The sequence below is a fragment of the Pseudopodoces humilis genome, chromosome 1 (genome assembly GCF_049639895.1).
Source record: "Pseudopodoces humilis isolate 2021_Gansu_Grassland_sample_001 chromosome 1, ASM4963989v1, whole genome shotgun sequence".
NCBI classification, from domain to species: Eukaryota; Metazoa; Chordata; class Aves; order Passeriformes; family Paridae; genus Pseudopodoces; species Pseudopodoces humilis.
Genome location: NC_142200.1, coordinates 23,053,297 through 23,064,653, shown reverse-complemented (window position 1 = coordinate 23,064,653; position 11,357 = coordinate 23,053,297). Strand labels below are relative to the sequence as shown.

The 11,357-nt window shown below is 47.5% G+C and overlaps 1 protein-coding gene and 1 long non-coding RNA gene across 2 annotated transcripts; one reads left to right on the top strand and one right to left on the bottom strand.

Moving 5' to 3' along the window:
- Positions 1-1,552: 1,552 nt before the first annotated feature.
- Positions 1,553-2,161, bottom strand: LOC102112277 (GSK-3-binding protein-like). The gene has a single exon (XM_088063974.1). The coding sequence runs from the start codon at positions 2,159-2,161 to the stop codon at positions 1,553-1,555; it is 609 nt and encodes a 202-aa protein (XP_087920100.1).
- Positions 2,162-3,934: 1,773 nt separating this feature from the next.
- Positions 3,935-7,298, top strand: LOC106628301 (uncharacterized). The gene is made up of 3 exons (XR_001331627.2): positions 3,935-4,001; positions 5,310-5,378; positions 6,831-7,298. It is a non-coding gene; the product is annotated as an uncharacterized LOC106628301 (long non-coding RNA).
- Positions 7,299-11,357: the final 4,059 nt, after the last annotated feature.

Here is an 11,357-nt window from a genome sequence, read left to right as displayed (position 1 = left end):
CTTGGACAAAGGCAAATATCTTCCATTTTCTTTCATGTGGGATTGCTACCTTCTTCAAAGGAGAAGCTTTTACCTCAAATTGAGTGGGGGTTGGGAGATTGTTAAGCTCCAGTCTGTCTGATGTGTTCAGTTCTGATCTTGAAGCTCAATGGCTCCTAAAAACCCAACATAGGATTTTTACAAAGGAAGCTATTCAAAATAGGTATTGGAACTTAATGACCAGCATTGAATTATCAAATTCTGGTTTATAGATTTTAAATTTTGATTGCTGCCTAGACGTCTTCTCTTTCCTAGAGTCTTTTTTCTACCCTCAGAGAACCAAAAAAAAAAAAAAAAAAAAAAAATCAAAACAACCCAAACAAGTGACCAACACAAGCCATGTTCCTTCCCCAGCACAAAATACCTAGTTTTTGTTTCAGTATGATTTAACTTAAAAATTCCAACAGCCACATTCTCGGCTGCTCGAAGGGGCGTCTCACGGCTTACAAATGAACGCTGCTGGCAAACAAAGGGGCTCAGTTGCATCTCCGTGCATTAATAACCGGTGTCCCACTGCATCAGACTATGCGGATTGTTGTGGGGATTTTTTTTTTTTTTTTTGCTTGCAAAATGGAGATCTTACAACTGAAAGAAGATCAAGGGGGAACGTGCCTACACAGTTTTGTTCTCATGAATCAGAATTCATTTCCCCTTAACAATGAGACACAGACCCAAAAATAAAAACAAGACCACGTTTATTCAATACAGACAGGTTAATTAAGACGGTAAGTCCTGTAAATCAGGAACACATTTCAAACGCTCCGGTACGAAGTGCATATATTTAAAATCAACAGCTGCATCTTGTACTTGAGCCATTGAGTTTGTCGGGAAAGGGTGGATTCAGGGTTTTTTTTTTTTGGTAGAAAAAACTTGTGTCGGCTACCTTATGTGAACAATGCATCTCAGGCTCCATTCACTCATTTGTTTTAAGTCCAGCTGCCTTCCAGCTTTGATATTCACATTTTTAAAAACTGCTTCATACAGTCACAACGAGAAATAATAACAATAAACGTTAAAATAACAACAAATAAACCCCCAACAAAAAACCAAACCAGCCCGGGAGGGGAAAGGAAACACCTCCCGCCGGGGTCAGCGAGGATTATTGCAAATGGCTCCTGGGAGACGGAGGAGCTCCGCGGCAGCGGGGGACCGGCGGCGGGGGGGTCCGCGGCCTCGGCCGGGCTGCCCCGGCGGGGGGAGGAGAAGGAGGAGCTCCCGGGGAAGGCAGAGGAGAAGGAGGGCACAACAACGGCTCGGGGCGGGCGGCGTGCGCGGCCTCGCCGGCCGGGGCTCCGCGGGGTCCGCGCCGCGGGTGACCTTGGGGCGGAGGGGTTCGGGCACCCTCCCCGCCCCAACCGGCCCCGGCCCGGGGGGCCCAGCCGCCGGGACACACTTACATCCTGGCGGAGCCCGCACCGCGCTCCCGCAGCCCGCCCGGCGGGGGCTCCGCCGCCGCCGCCAGCGGCCGCGCTCCTTCCCCCCCGTCACCGCCCCCGCCGCTCGTCCCCGCCGACTACTGCAGGGGCTCCACCGCCACCGCCGCCTCGCCGTCCGCGCCGCCGCTCCCCGCCGAGGCGCTGCCGCTGGAGGCCGCGGATGCCGCTGCCGCCGCCGCCGCTGCCGCCAGCTGCAGCCGCCGCACGGCTTCTTTGGTGGGGGTGCCGGAAAGGATGAGCTGCTGCAGGAGCCGGTGCGGGTCCTCCTCCTCCGCCGGCCCGTCGCCCGGTCCCGGCGGAGGCTGCTTCCTCCGGCGGGCGGCGCTCCGCAGCCAGCCCCGTCCGCACAGCTGCTTGGTCACCCGCTGCTGGCCGCTCCGGTCCGGCCGCGGAGCCTCAACGTGTTGCGAGTGAGCTTGCGGCGGGGCCGGTCCCCGCGGCGCCAGCAGCCCGGCCCCGGCCCCCCCGCCGCTGCAGCACCGCGGCGAGTAGGGGGCGGCGCGGTCGCGGGCGCTGCCCGGCCCCAGGTGCTTGGGGGCGCGGGGCGGCGGCGGCGCCCGCTGGGCGCTTAGCTGCAGCACCTCGCCCAGCTTGGCCACCAGCGCGTCCACCTCCTTGGAGCCCGCCTGTCCCACGGCGACCGGGCGCTCCAGCAGCAGGAAGCGCTCGCCCGGGCGGCACGGCATCTCTGCCGGGTCCCCGCCGTGCCGCAGCCGCCGCAGCGGGACCGGGGCCGCCGCCCGCCCGCCGCCCCGCGCGCGCGCGAGCACACGCGGCTCCGGCGCTGCGGTCGCGGCTGGAGCTCGGCCCGCTGGCGTTGGTTTGTAAACAATGGGTGACGCGCGCGCCCGGGCGCCTCCCACTGCGCCGGCCGGGGGGGGGAGGGGGGCGGCCCTCCGGACCAACCGCTCGCCGGCCGCTCCCGGGGCTGGGGCCCCGACCGCGGAGGGCTCGGCCGACAGCGCGGGGGCCGCTTCCGCCAGCGGGCACCGCCGGCCGGGCGAGGCCGCCCCGCGACCACCGAGCGCGACGCTCCCTGTTCCGTTCCCTTCTCCCCCCCCGTCTACGCGCCGCGTGGACCGGCCCGCTTTCAAACCCCGCACCTCGGGTCGCGGGGGTGGAGCATCGGTGATTGGCAGGAGGGGGCGGGGCGGGCGGCGCGGCGGAGGGTCCCGCACCGCCCCGTCGCCTCGGGACGGTCGCTTAGATGGGGGGAGGGGGGGCGGGGGGGAGGGCGAGCGGCGCCCGGTGACCGCCCCGTGGCCGCTCGGCCGGTGCCGCCCCCGCCCCGCCGTTAACGGCCCGCGGGGCGCTGGTGCGGGCGCGCGCCGTTGCCCCCGTGAGCGCCCGGCGGGTGCGCGCGGGCGGCTCTCCCGCAGCACCGCGCGCCTGGAGCGGGAGCTGGCGCTTCCCAGCGGAGCGCGACCGGCCCGCACCGGCCGCTCCGGGAGCGACCGCTGCGATCCCCGGTACCCAGCGCAGTCTCCCGCAAGGTTCCGTGCTGGGATCGCCGCGCGTTCGTACCGCAGCGCCCGGCTCTAACCGCTCGGTTCGCGCTCGCTGGCCGTCTTTGCCCTGACTGCTGTGCCCGCTCTGTGCCCACACCAGCAACGCACTGGTTTGAGATTTAATTCCTTGACATAGAAATGCATTAGGAACCTTATTTTGCATCACCAGAATTAGCAAACGTGAAGTAACTCCGTGCAGGTGTTCTGTCGGGATTTCTGTCAGCCTGCGGTTTACTTCACCACCTGCATCAAGGCTCTGCCCTGTCCCTTCGTGTCCCAGTCCCATTCCTTCCCTTTTTCCTGTCACTGCATCATTCATGTAGGCGCTGAAATCTCTATGATGAGCCTTAAATAAGGTTTTCTGGGTGTTGGAACTCTGGGGACATAGGCCAGAACACGCTTATATTCACGTGACGGGGCATGTGGTCGGCTCCGCTGGGAACAGCTTGTAAGGTGTAAGTTGCACATACACGTAACTGCTCTCACCATTGTACCTTTGATTAATCAGTAAGCGGCTGGCAAAGGAGAGGGCATGTCCTTTGGTCCGTTTGTCCTCACGTTCTCCTGAGCTACTTCCACTTGTTGTACAGAGCAAGAGACCCTGTGCATAAATGCCCATGTTTGTGAACATGACTGCTATCTGCACTTGGTCACTCCAGCCTAGGTGTCCAAGCCCATTGCTGCATCCCCTGCCTGGATTTATATGAGCTGGGTGTAAATCATGCTACCTAACTGCATATTATTTATTCATGTGCATACTTAAAGTACCGATACCTTCTTATTTTCAGCACCTTTGTGGTAACTGTCAATTAAAAATCAGATCACATTTTTCTGCAGATGATGAAAAAGTGAGATTTTCTTGACCCCTACCCACCCCCCAATATTTTTAACACTTTCACCTTTATTCCTTATTTATGCAGTATCTATTCAAAATCAATAGAAGCAGGCCTGCATAAATGCAGTGGATGGATCTACTTCAACTCCAAGGGAGATCTATATTCAGATCACTTCTGAGTAGGTAATCTGGTATTCTATACAAGCAAGACTGCAATAAACCAGTACAGCTTATTCCAGCCTTTTCTTCTCCCACAAAAGCAAAATAAGCTATACCAGCAAAAGCTCAGTGCTGCTTGTGATTACATCTACACCTGGGGCTTTCATGAGCCTGGGAATGATAATCGCAAATCGTGCTTCGTTGCATCCCTAACCAACGGCAGTGCTGGGAAGAGCTTGCAGGATCGTGCAGATCAGTGCCACAGATAGGGAGCTCAGAGCGCAGTCATTAGCAGAATCCTGATGTCCTCAGATCTTTTTAAACGCAAAATTTTCATGATGACTGGTTGATAGTGGACTGAGTATCTGCTGAGGGTTCTAGGACTAAACACACTGTAAGTGTTTACTCTGAATACTACTGATCAGGATTAATAGATTTACCAGCTGAGCAAAATGAGATTTGTGGACCTTCAGGAGAAGGGTGTTTCAGATTATTATAATACCTCCTAGAGGAATTGGGAATCTCAGCCATTACTTTGCTACTATCTGCTCTTTTCACTGGATGATGAGAGAAAAGCTAAAATGCTGGAGAAGACAGTATATCCTGTATCTGTGGTTCTCCCTCAAAGATTTGTTTATGTGGGAAAACTGTACCAAAGAGGGCTCAATATGAATTTACGTCATAATCATATCTGTGGAATGGATCTCAGTCTGTCAGCACCCAGAGACCTTTCTGGGATTAAACCCCAATCCATGCTAGGGGCAGATCTAAACTGTCCGCAGCCATTATTGGATGTTCCTGGTAGAATACTACAGCAGTTCGTGAACAGGTAGCTGTTTGCTAGTGCCCCTCCTTAGAAATGAGAATAACTTCAACAGTGTGTTTTGAAATAAGAGACTGTCATAGGTGTCCTGATGCAGTTTGTGAGCGTAAGTGACAGGGTTGGCTGCCAGGTCAGCCCCAAAGAACCCAAGGCCTCATCAGTTGTATCTGGTCATTTGACCAAGTCCTGAGTAAGCTATAGTTTACTCACTGTATTCTCTTTTAAATTAGGAGGATCACAGCCTGGTTATCATATTTGGTCTTCTACCACTGGAGATGAGCTCTGCAGCTCTGCTTTTACTTTAGCAGTTTACCACAGTAATTGCAATTAAAAAAATCTTCAAAACCCCAAAGCATAGAACACGGAGGATAGGGGGAGGTTCTTCCTAAAGTAAAAGCATAAGAGGAGTTGAAAAACTGTTGAGAAAATTTTTCTGACCTCTGACAGTATTTTTCTGAGCAAAAATTTAATAATGACCATTGATACTATTCTTCTTTTTTATTTTCCAGATGTATTTCTGTGTATGGTTTGCTTCTCTACTGGGACTGCCAAAATTCTCATGGCAACCTGTCGTCTAGGTAATTCTATTAATGAGACATTACAGTTGAGAACACAGTTCTACAGTTGAGTGGCTGATCCCTTTTTATGATTATTGTTCACTTGCACTCTCACTTTATCTGTTCAAATGTTTAAAAAAGTCTTTAAGATACTTTTAGTAATACTTGTCTTTCAGGTATTCCTAGCAGAGGACAAAATCAGAGTTGCATAAACAAGTACTAATTATATTAATTATGTGTCCATCTAAAAAAAAGGACATAATTTTATTGTGTTTCCTGTGGATATGTCTTAATTTCAGAATATAAAGGTTAACTTATATATTTTACCTTTTGTACTGATCCTGACAACATGGACAACTGGATGTGAATTCTGAGCTTTAAACCTATTAAAGACAAAGAAAACCCTTAAATCCTTTGAAGTCTGCAATCCAGTGTAATCTCAGTCCTTTGATTACATGTCTGTGTTCAGGATCATGCACATGTTCTAATCTGTTATGGAGACCCTGTAACCACGTCAATGTGAAAATTATAAATATTACTTCATTTATGCAGGTGTTTACATTTCAAATCCTTTTGTTGGAGCTGCATGATCTGTGATCTCAGACTTTGGCATGTGTAGAAATGAATCAGGTTGATAAATTCATGATAGAGACTATGTAGTGTTGCATCACAGTGTTAAAGTATTTACAGTGTTGTTTACAAAACAGTAAGACAGCTTTGAACTGGGTGAACCCAGTGACTAGGAGTTCCTTTCCAGTCCTTTCTCCAGGCGTTTCTCACATCCTTTATTTTCAACAGAAACTTCTGTCATATTTGTTAAATATGCAGAGCTTCTCTTCATAACACTAGTGTCAATGAAGGATGTTTGTGCAAAGTAAATTAATTTCCTGTGCACACTTCAAATGCAGAATGGGGAGAGGCCAGAACACCATCCAAATAAGACAAGTTTAGATTCCCCAATAATTGTTTTGTAATCTGCATTTATAATATATTTCCAAGAACAAAAGACGTTCCTTTAAAAACAACTGAGGTTGCTAAGTGACACAAATGTATTTACTGTGTCATTACTTGCAAAAGCCAAGCACATTAAAACAAGAGCTTTAATAAGCAACAGTGTCATGAATCTCACCTTGACTCCCAGGGTAAATATAAACCTGTTGGCCAACAACTTTACATGGTTTGAGATGCCCAGTCTGAGACCTTAATGGAAACAGGAAACATTAGTTGTTCTAGAACATACAGACTTTGACTCTTAAGGAATTGAAATATGCATACTTTGTCCCAATGGATGTTTGGGATTTGTTTCTTTCATGTATTGTTTCTGTTTATCCTCATTCAATTACCTAATAATTTGCATGTAGGGCTACTGCTTCCTAACAAGGCTGGAAACTACTCTGTCAGTTGGAAGGCTGAGTTACTTCTTTTTGCTGAAGTTTTCACTTTTCTTTTTTTTCTGTTTCTTTTATCTTTTAGACACAAAAACCCCTCTCCAATCTTTTTGGGGAAGGCAAAAAGCTGGCACCTTCTTCTGTCTTCTCACCTCCTTCTAGTATCTGACACACCGATGTGCTGTATTTCAGCTTGTCCAAGCAACCAGAACACAGGGCCCCTTTGGAGGGACCACAGTAACATTCCCTTGGCCTAGTAAGCTGATCCTTCTCTTTTCCCAAGCTGCAAAACCTCTTCTTCCTCCTCTAATACACACAGGATGCAGTTGATGCCCTGTCCCTGCAGCGAATGTACAGAAGTGGACAGTGTGCAGGAATTCCTTCTGAGGAGTGCATTGAGCTACCTGTTCATTAGGACCTGCCAGGTTGCCTTGCACAACAGCCTCTGCTAGTTTAGGAGACAGGAGGCGTGGGAAAGGAGCCTACAGACGTCTCAGGGATGCACTAAACTGTGGGGCAACCAAGTGTTTGTTTATTCAAATCATTGACTCACTTCCAGCTTTCCTAATAACTGGAATACATTTTAATGGTAACCTATATTATAAGTAATGAGCCATTGTGTGGGCTCTCATGCTCTCATAGGTTTTCCATATAGGCAGTTCCTGAGAATAATTTCCATTTGTTCAATCTTTTCAAATATTGAAATATAGGAAGCTGAGATGAAAAGAATATATTGAATGACTCCTAAAATGTCATTAAATGGACTTTAGGAACATCCCTTAAAAAATACCAGATTTAAGAGAAAAGCCCTTTCACCTTTTGTCAAAATACCCTGCACATTTCTGGATGTCCTGACAAAATCCCTGTGCTTGTTTCTATACCTTCAATTGGTAATTGTTTGTTAACCAGACATGTCTCTTGAGAGTTCTGTTAAAACAAGCCTATCTACGGTGAATACTGAAAAGCCACGATCAATAAACTAGTATATAATGATTACAAGTAATGTGTCTCACTCAGCACGTAGGGCAAAAAAGAGAATAAAAGCCTCCTGTCTAATTATATTTGAAGTAGACTTGTCTAAAATTAAGGGAGCACTTGTCCCACAAGGACTACAGCCAATTCCACTGAATCAATGGAACCTGGGCAGGGCTGACAACTTTCCACATTGAAATACCTCCTTCAAGCATGCTTCTGACATTAAGCCATTAGAAAAAGATGACGGTTACTTAAAAAGAAAAATGAAGACCAGAAACCACCTGAGATCTGATAACTCCTTCTTGTTTTGAGTCTGAACTGTGCTGTTAGTGCAACTTAGGCCCTGAATTTGGTCCTCACAGAAGCATGATCAGCTTACAGGTAAGAAACCTCTCGGGGCAGCTACAGTCGTTACAGATGTGGTCACATTTCCTTCTTTTGATCCCTGACCACAGCTCACTTTTTTATGTTGTTGTTGTATTATCTCATTCTAAATTCCTCGATTTTCTTTCTTAATCTAATCCTGCAGACTACTATGATGTTCACTTGTGGTAGGTACTCAGTATGATATTTAATCTTGGCCCTTTTTCCCTGTGAGAGGGATTAGTAAAAGATTTAAAAGCCAACAATCTTCATACCAATTTTTCTTAAGACTTGTTAGCCCTTTAGAGCAAGACAGATAGATCTAGCTTCTTGAAACACCTTTTCTTCTTCTCTTTAAAAATAATAGTTCATGACTGATTCCACTGCACATGCTCCCTTCTGTTTTACCTCAAGTAGTCCTTTTGATCAGCTTATGGTCCTTTTTTTCTTTTTTCTTTTTTTTTTCTCTCCAGTAACTTCTAAGTATCCAAACACATTTCATAGAATAATGTAATGGTTTGTGTTGGAATGGACGTTAAAGATCATGTAGTGCCAACCCCACTACTGTGGGCAGGAGCACCTTCCACTAGACCTGGTTGCTCAGAGTCCCATGCAATCTGGCCTTGAATGCTTTCAGGGATGGGACATCCACAACTTCTCTGGGCAACCTGTGCCAGTGCCTCACTACACTCACAGTAAGGAATTTCTTCCAAGTACCCAATCTAAACCTACATTCTTTCAATTTAAAGCCATTCCCCTTTGTCCTGTCACTGCACACACTGGTCAAAAGTCCCTCTCCAGACTTCTTTTAGGTCCCCTTGAGGTACTGGAAGGCAGCTCTCTCAGCCTGTCCTCACAGGAGAGGTACTTCAGCCCTCCAGTCATGTTTATGACCCGACTCTGGACTTGCTTCAACAGATCTACATCTTTCTTGTTTTGGGGGGACCTAGAGCTGTACTCTAGGCAGGATTTCACAAGAGTTGAGTAAAGGGGCAGAATCGCCTTCCTCAACCTGCTGGTCAGAGTGTGAAGAAGTGGCTTATTTTGAGGGGCTTGGGGGTTTTTGTTCTTCTATCTGCATATTATATCTTCCAACCATCTGTTAGGTTAGCCTGATTTTCCCTTTTTAAAATCAAGCCTGTATATGTAGATAGTGAATTTCCCAATAGCAAAGTCAACAAACAACACCCATTTATTATTACACTGTAATAATTCCCATCACATTAACAACTGTGTTTTCCTGTATATTTTGTTTAGGGCTAAATTCACCTTCAATGGATAATGAAAACTAGCCCTTTATGTTGCAAACCTTTCAGCATATGTTTGTCATAACAGATTTCATGATAACCTTAGGTGCTGTTATACATGCATAATTTAGAGTAAGTATCACAGGACATGCCACTTCACCTCCTTCTGGTGTAGGGTTCTCAAGACTTTTGTATAAAAAAAGTGTTTGGCTCACAATAAGAGACGTGGAGAATGTTCCTGCATCATTCAATTTTCCTCTCTTCAAAGTCCTGCTGAACCACCACAGTTCACAGCCAGGAGCACGCACATAAACTGGCCATGCTTATAAACTGTAGAATCATAGGATACAGGTTGGAAAGAACTGACCTCAAGGAACATTTCATCCAACCTTTCTTGGTAAAAGCACAATCTAGGCAAGATGGCCCAGCATACTGGCAGCCAAATCTCAGGAGTGTACAGTATTGGAGAATCCACCCCTTCCCTGGGGAGGTTATTCCAATGGCTGATTGTTCTCATTGTGAAAAGTTTTCCTTGTGTAAGTAGTTGTAACTTCCTCAGGAGTTACTTTTACCCAATACCCCCTGTCTTTTTTGTGTGACTCCTTGTAAAAAGAGGGTATCCATCTTGTCTGGAGCCACCCATCAAATAGTGGAACATGGTGAGGAGGCCTCCCCTAAGCCTTCTTTTCTCAAGGCTGAACAAACCCAGTTCTCTCAGCCTTTGCCTCTCTCAGGCTTCCCAGTCATTTGAACATCTTTGTGGCTCTTCTCTGGACCTTCTCCAGCCTCTTCACATGTTTTTTGCACAGCAGGGACCAAAACTGAGCACAGAATTCCAGTGTGGGCTGATAAGCACTGAGCAGAGTGGGATAGTGACTTTTTGATCTCTACTGGTGATGCCCTTGTGGATGCATCAGCATGGATTTTTTATCCCCGTGGCAGGGGGCCCAGCACTGCTGCTGCAGACAGAGGTAAAGGAAGTGTTGGGAACCTTTGCCTTTTCAGTATTGTCAGTGACAAATTCACCTCTCTTATCAGTGGGACAGTATTTTCTTTCTCTTTCTGCTTGTTGTTGATGTATCTGAAGAAGTGTTTCTTTTAGTTTTGAGCGGACTCAGAAGCACACAGTTAACCTGAATTTTAATTTTCCTTTATAGCAAGACTTGGATTTGCAGCAGTTTTGTAGCTGCAGAGGAGCAGACTGAGTTGGCCCTGAAGCAGGAAAACTGAGCAGTGTGGAAGTAAGAAGGAGAAGCCATCTCAGTGAGAGCTTTGCCTTTGTCCTTGGGGTTGGAGAGCTGTGCTCGAATTGAATAGAGACATCTGGAATGAAGATTTACAGGTAAATCCTTAGGGGACCCACTGCTTTTTTGCATGGTATGAATTGTTCTTCTTGGACTCCCACTGTTGTTTTAGATAAATGGGCTCTTCTACCTTTGAAAACATTCAACACTTTGGAATAATTCCCCCTCTTTCTTCTGTATAGCATCTCTTAAACTAAGAGCAGCAAACCAAAATTCCTGCCAATTATGAAGAAAGTTTTTCTACACTTTAGAGCCAAATAGTAATAACTTTCCTGCCTCACTCTGTGTTTCCTCTTCCCTACACTGCCTGCTACAAGACAACTATGATTGCCACTGGACATTTTGATTCCTGTGTTACATCCTTTTTACTGAGAGATGTGACTGTATTTCAAAGGAGTGAGTCATGGGGATTCAAGTGAGGATTTTTGCCAGGAAAATTACAATTAACCCTCCCCAATAACTCCCTGATTGCTGACTGCATTTTGGGGGGATTTAGAAGCGTTCTGTGTGCTCTTGCAGTAGCTGCCTCAAGTCTCTTGCTAGTTTATGAAGGGACATTTGGAGCCTCTGCCCCTGCAGCATGTCATTATACCTTCACTTGTGTCTCCTGCAGTTGTCACAGCTTCACAATGCCACCCGCTTTGTAAAAATGTCGTCTTAAGTTTTATGACTGTGCATGCCAACTGCCATGCCCGTGTTGCAGCCCTCATTGTTGTGCTGGAG

Coding starts and splice junctions, on each gene's coding strand:
- LOC102112277 (XM_088063974.1), bottom strand. CDS start 2,161: ATGCCGTGCCGCCCGGGCGAGCGCTTCCTGCTGCTGGAGCGCCCGGTC.